This window comes from Otolemur garnettii, unplaced genomic scaffold (genome assembly GCF_000181295.1).
Source record: "Otolemur garnettii isolate 467f Iridium unplaced genomic scaffold, OtoGar3 scaffold00136, whole genome shotgun sequence".
In the NCBI taxonomy this organism is placed as follows: domain Eukaryota; kingdom Metazoa; phylum Chordata; class Mammalia; order Primates; family Galagidae; genus Otolemur; species Otolemur garnettii.
This window is the reverse complement of record NW_003852531.1, coordinates 2725129-2731567: the sequence shown is the minus strand read 5'-3', so window position 1 is coordinate 2731567 and position 6439 is coordinate 2725129. Positions and strand designations below refer to the sequence as shown.

At 44.7% G+C, this 6439-nt stretch overlaps 1 protein-coding gene across 1 annotated transcript in view; it reads left to right on the top strand.

Moving 5' to 3' along the window:
• The first annotated feature begins 5550 nt into the window (after nt 1-5550).
• RALGAPA2 (Ral GTPase activating protein catalytic alpha subunit 2) overlaps nt 5551-6439 on the top strand; it is a 374339-nt gene continuing 373450 nt past the window's right edge. Inside the window, exon 1 of the mRNA XM_023518389.1 lies at nt 5551-5788. Coding sequence (XP_023374157.1) covers nt 5683-5788 — 106 coding nt within the window. The 5' untranslated portion in view covers nt 5551-5682. The remainder of the gene's footprint in view (nt 5789-6439) is intronic.

The following is a 6439-nucleotide window of genomic DNA, read 5'->3' as shown; positions in this document are numbered from 1 at the left end:
GCTGTGATGCCATAGCACTCTACCCAGGGGAATAGCTTGAGGCTCTGTCTCAAAAAAAAAAAAAAAAGTCAACAACTATTGATTGAATGCTGACGCTGCCCTGTCATGGGCACAGCCTGGCAACAATGAATAATAGAGTTATTTGGTAAACATTTAACATCAGTGATTATTTGAGTTGCAATTGTCACATTGGCCCTTGAAAGACCAATTTTAGTACAATAAAAAAGATTGGGAAAATGCAAAACTATAATCATCATAATTAAGCCATAGTAGTTATTCAATGACTTTTTGTTGGTTTCAATTTATATAAATAATACACAAAAAATCTACAATTCTACTCCAGACAACATCAAGAATTGATGAGTTTGTAGTTATTTTTGGGTGTGTTGGTCTGTCATCTCACTTTGCTTACCTTGCCATGGTCACTGTCTCTTGGAGCAATCAAATTCAATTTGGTGTCATCCGGAAAAAAATGATACTCTTCCCTGGTTAGGAGCTTAAAACACACAGCTGTTCAAAAGGAGTTTCCCACTGCTGCTGGGAATAGGTTTTAGTCACATCCTTTCAGCTTGAAAGTGTTAAAGGTACAAAAAAATGTTCTCTGCTTGAAATGTCTACCTAGTACATTGAAATAAATTTCTTTTGAATATCGCTATGGATTTCTGAATTTTTATTTATTCAAAATGTTGCAATCAAATCATAGTTATTCTGTTTTATAATCAAATTATCCCAGATTGGTCACAGGCTCCTGCATTTTGAGTGTTTTTCACTGATCTTTGGGCATAGTCTTATGTTTGCTCTATATTTTCTTTGCCTCAAAGTGGAATTAGACATTTTCCTAAATAACCTTGATGACTTTGAATGGACAGAATGATATCTGGAAACCAAGATCTCATTATTTCTGTGAGGATCATTGCTTCTAGTCACCTTCAGAAATCGGAAGAACAAGGATACACAACAGGATTGTCTAAAAAAAGAAACATACAATTTGATTCTAAAATTTCTATGGATCTGGAAAGGACCTAGATTGCCAAAAGATTCTCGCACAAGGAGAATATACATTACTTGAAATCAAGACTTACAATAAATTTCAGTAGTTAAGATGGAGGGTGATGACTCAAGGTTACAAAACGGGATCGAAGAAGCAGAACAGGGAGTTCAGAAAGTAGCCATGAAGGTGGGATTGACTGACAGTTGACCAAGGCCTCAAGTTAATTCAATGCAGGATGGAAAAGTCTTTGTATAAATATTGCCAGACAACTACATATCTATATGAAAAAGGATGAATTTTCACCCATGTGTGTAGTTTTAAATTATGATCCAAATTGACATTTGGAGTAAACTTTAACATTACAGAGTTTTACTTGATTTTTTTTTTTTTGATTTGGTGTTTTTAGATCTCTTTTATCATACAACAAAAATGTTGGTTCCTAATAATAATTAATGTTTCTTTGCAGATCTTTTTGCCCTTACAATAAGGAGGCATAATGAGATACCATTTTCAAAAGTCACTTGAAGTAATTATTTTCTCTCTATAGCTATGTTACCAATTACACATATGGTTGGGCCATTTGTTTCTGTTTATTTTGATTGATTCTATTTTAATTTTTGAATATGTAAAATATAAACGGTTTAAACGAGAAAACAATATAAAAAGGCATACTTGGAGAGGACCCTGTTTAATCTCATTTCACCCCATCTTCCACTCGGTTTAGGTAGGCATTAATGTTAATTTTTGATTTATTTTTTCAGTGTTCCTTTTGAAAACAATCTTTCAAAAAAATTTTTTTACTGCTTTATGTACTACTCCATGGTACTACATCGTGAGGACTCATTCAGTCCCTTTCAGAAGTGTGTCTACATGTGCACCATGGCCGTCACACGCCATTAGACACTCCCAGGCACGTGCACCATGGCCGTCACACTGCTAGACACTCCCGGGCAGGTGCACCATGGCCATCACATGCCGTTAGACACTCCCGGGCATGTGCACCATGGCCGGCACACACTGTTAGACACTCCCAGTGTTCTCTCCAGGCTCCAGCACTACTTGTTTTCTAGTGTGGCAGCCACAAATTACCACAAACTGAGAAGCTTAAAACAACAGAAGTTTACTTTTTCTCACAGTTCTGGAATCTTAAAGTCTGAAATCAAGGCATTGGCAGGGTCAGGCTCCCTCTGGAATGCTCCAGGGGAGGCTCTGTCTCCCGTGACCTTGTCCTTTGTTCCTGTGTTTTCACCCATTCTGTTGATCATGAGGACACTTGCTACTGGATTTAGGGTCCACCCAGACAAACTAGGATGATCTTATCTGAAACTCCTTCATTTAATCACATCTGCAAAGACCTTTTCCCCCAATAAAGTCCCAACCACCGTTTCTGGGGATTAGAAAATAAACATATCTTTTTAAGGGGGAGGGGCACAGTTCAACCCACTATGTCAGTAATTACAGATACTGCTGGAAGGAATAACCTTCCACATGTGGTTTTATACTGGCAGAGATATATCTTCAGGGCAGATTCTGAGAATTTCTGGGCAAAGGGCAAATAAAATTGAATCTTACTGAATTTCCCTCCACGAGACTTGCACTATTTTACATTTCTACCAGCTATGCTTTCCTGTAGTTTTGCCAACGTGTGTTGCAAAACCTTGTTTGTGTGGGTGTTTTTCCTAATTCAAATTGTATTTCACGGTAGTTTTACTTTGTGTTGCAAGTAGCAAACTTTTAATTTCATTATCATTATTTATCGATTAAAGAGGGACATTTATTCAGTGGCACTAAGTGTCTGCAAGATACTTGGTACTCTAAATCTCCAGAGATAAAGAACAAAGCCGGTGATGTCCTCAAGAAGTTCACAGTACAGCAGGAATAATTTTAGAGAGAAAAACTGAAAAATGAGATGAGCCATATGGAATATATGTGTGGGTGGGAAAGCATCAGGATAATAATATTCCATGTCTTTTCCTTTTTATGAGAAGATTTGGATTTCTATGTTCATCAGTATGTAAAGACTGGATGTGAGGGAGATGAATCTATGTGTATGGATGCCTGTTTGGGGTATTACCAAGTTTTACAGTATCACATGTTCACTGTACACTGTTGTTTATCCCCGCATTTGTCTGGTTGCTCAGCCTCCCAAACTAGATCGATAGCTTTGGAGGTCAGGAGGGTGCATCTAATACATCTTTTATCCCCAAGGTTTAGAATCATGCCTTGCACCCTGCAGGTGCTCAGTAAATGTTTGATGATGATGAAATTTCTTAATAGAAAAATTGAATTCCCCCAGACAACTGCATTCAGTGTAAAAAAAGGCATCTTTGGCTGGGCATGGTGGCTAACGCCTGTAATCCCAGCACTTGGGAGGCCAAGGCGGGTAGATCGCCTGAGTTCACAGGTTCAAGACCAGCCTGAGCCAGAGCAAAACCTTGTCTCTAAAAATAGCTGGGTGTTGTGGTGGGCACCTGTAGCCCCAGCTACTTGGGAGGCTGAGGCAAGAGGATCACTTGACCCCAGGAGTTTGAGGTTGCTGTGAGCTATGAAGCCACTGCACTCTACTGAGAATGACAAAGCAAGACTTTGTCTCAAAAAAAAAGCATCTTCCTCAAAGAAATGGGGCCAGGAGCATTGTGATTTACTTTTTGTGTTCCAGAATAGGCTCAGTTGCTATAACAGACTTCCACAACACTTTGACTTCAGAGAGAACATTAACAGTTTTGGAGGGTTTTTTTTTTTTTTTTTTTTTGAGACTGTCTCACTTTGTAGCCCTCAGTAGAGTGCCTTGGAGTCATAGACCATAGCAACCTCAAACTCTTGGGCTCAAGCCATGCACTTGCCACAGCCTCCCAAGTAGCGGGGATAACAGGTGCCACCCCAAGGTCCTGCTGTTTTTAGAGATGGAGTCTCACTCTTGCTTAGGCTGGTCTCCAACTTGGTGAACTCAAGCAATCTGCCTGCCTCGGTCTTCCAAGGTGCTAGGATTACAGGCGTGAGCCACCCTGCTCGGTCTAACAGTTTTTGGAGGGTTTGTGGCACTGATCTGTATCTGGGGGCTCATGCTGGTAGAGCAGCTCTGCCATCATCTTGAGCATCGGGTTTCCAACTCTGGGTCTGAAATTCACCCATGTTGTTGGGTTTATCAGGAATGTTCCTTTCTATGGTTGAGTATATTTCTTTCTATGAATATTTCCAGTTCTACTAATGCTATTTTGTCTAAAAATAGAGAGAAGCTCTAATAGCTACGATATATACATATATGTATGTATATATATATATATATTTTGCATGCCTGGTTGAAATATGCAGAATTATTTTAACTTTTTATTCTATTTTATTTAACGAACTTTTATTGAGTGCCTCTAGAGGCCAAATACTGTGCTCAGTGAGGGGGTTTCAAAGGTGTGTAAATCCCTGGCTCTTCTCCTAGTTATAGTACAGCAAGAAAAGGACAGTTGTCTCATTTTGGATGGAAACTATGTGATTCTCAACAAGTACTTTAAGTATCTGCCGAAAAGGCTAACATTTTGTCAACACTTGGAGGGTCCAGATGCCGCTAAATAATCCTACAGTTCTCTTGTAAGTAATCTTGTGACCACTTTCCTCTCAAAGTAGAGCCCTGGGGACTAAGACTCTTGGCTTAAAAAGCATACTGGCCTAAATCTGATTCCTTGGGTTTTATTTCTGGTTCTGTTACTGGATTGCCTTGAGCCCTTGCAAAACACGGAGAACGTGCACTTCCCACAGAGCAAGAGCCAAGACCCTGAGGAGCCCACTGAGCGAGAGACCCCCATACCGCAAGTGATGCGTCCCAGGTACCAAGGCGAGTGGAAGTAGGCATGCCCTTCCCAAGTGCCAAAGGCATTCATTTTAGTATGAAATTGGAGCTCCGATTTTCGCACAGTCGGGGGGCGGGGTTCGATTCGCTTTCTGGTGTGAATCCAGAAGTTAAATCTAAAAATAGTTTGCATTTTAAAAGCCCTGAAACTTTTCCTGGTGGTTCAAGAGGGAACCACCCTCTTGCACTTGAGAGAAGTAGGGTAGGCGCGCAAGGTGCGTAGTGAAAGCGATGAATTCTCGCCTCCCGGCGCAGGGGGCAGGTGGACGCTGCTCGGCTCCTCTGGGACCCGGGAAAGGAGGTCCCAGCACCTCGCCACCTGGAGAACTCCATTTCCCAGGAGCACTTGCGGGCCACGGCGGGGCGGGGCGACGTGCTCGAAGCTGGCCTGCTGACTCCGAGCGTGCTGCAGGCCCGCCAGCCTGATTGGAGGGCTCTTCCGCGATGCATCCCGGGACTTGTAGTACAGCGCGTGCACGAGGCACGGGGCTTTGTGATTCGCGGCGCCGGCTGGGCGCTCTGGAGGCATCTGGGTGATGGTTTGGCGAAGACCGACTAGTGTCCCGCGGAGCGAGTCCAAGGGGTTCGCGCGCGCGCGTTGCTACCGACGGGCTGGCTGGCGCCTCCCTTGGGGCGGAGCGGTCGGTTCCTCGTCGACACCGCCTTCCTGCCCCGCCCCTCGCTGTGACCAGCCCGCCCCTCCTTCCTGGAGCCACAGCCGAGGCGGCGGCGGCAGGGAAGGGGACGGCGAGTGGCCCGTGCTACACACGCCGGCCCCGACCCTATGCAGTGACTCGCGCGACGCAGGCGCCTCCTACCCCTCCGGCGGGCCCAGACTTCCCGCTACGGGATGTTCTCCCGAAGGAGCCACGGGGATGTGAAGAAGTCCATCCAGAAGGTGCTGGACCCGAAGAAGGACGTGCTGACCCGCCTGAAGCACCTGCGGGCGCTGCTGGGTGAGGCGCGCGCCGCGGCCCGGGGCTCCGGGGCACCTGCTGGAGAGGGCGCCTGTCTGGGGCCGGCCCGTGTGAGGATGGGGGCGAGATGCTGGGGTGGGGGGATGGGTGGGCTCTTCTCCTGGTCTGTGCTTGGGACCCTCGGGGCATTGTTTCCCGGAAAGTCGCAGCCTGGCCCTCGGGCACTCTCCTGTCGCCCTCGAATGTAAACTCACCCAGGTTTCTCTCTTGGGCGCCTGCCCTCCTGGGTAACCTCGAGGCTAGGTACCAGCGGTAACCCTCTCCTCCCTTCTCTCAAGCAAATAAACTGGACCCCAAATGGTACACACACCATGCACGCACACACGGAACCATCATCTCTCCCTTCTCTTTTTAAAATTTTAATTTTTGAGTCTGAAAGCCTAAGTGGTCCTACCTAGCACAGACTTAATTGAAGTCTCATTTCTTTCAGTCTTCTTTTAAATTTTGTTTTTACTTTTGAGTCAGAGACCCTCAAACTGACAGATTCCAAGTAATCCCCAGTACAAATTTAACTGTTTTCTCTGTTCCCACGCCCCTTTTTAAATTTAACTTTTATTTAGGATCTGGCTGCTTCAGTTTTTTTGTGTCCTTGGTGTGAAAGGGGCATTCTCTTCCTGCTGGGAGAGAGGG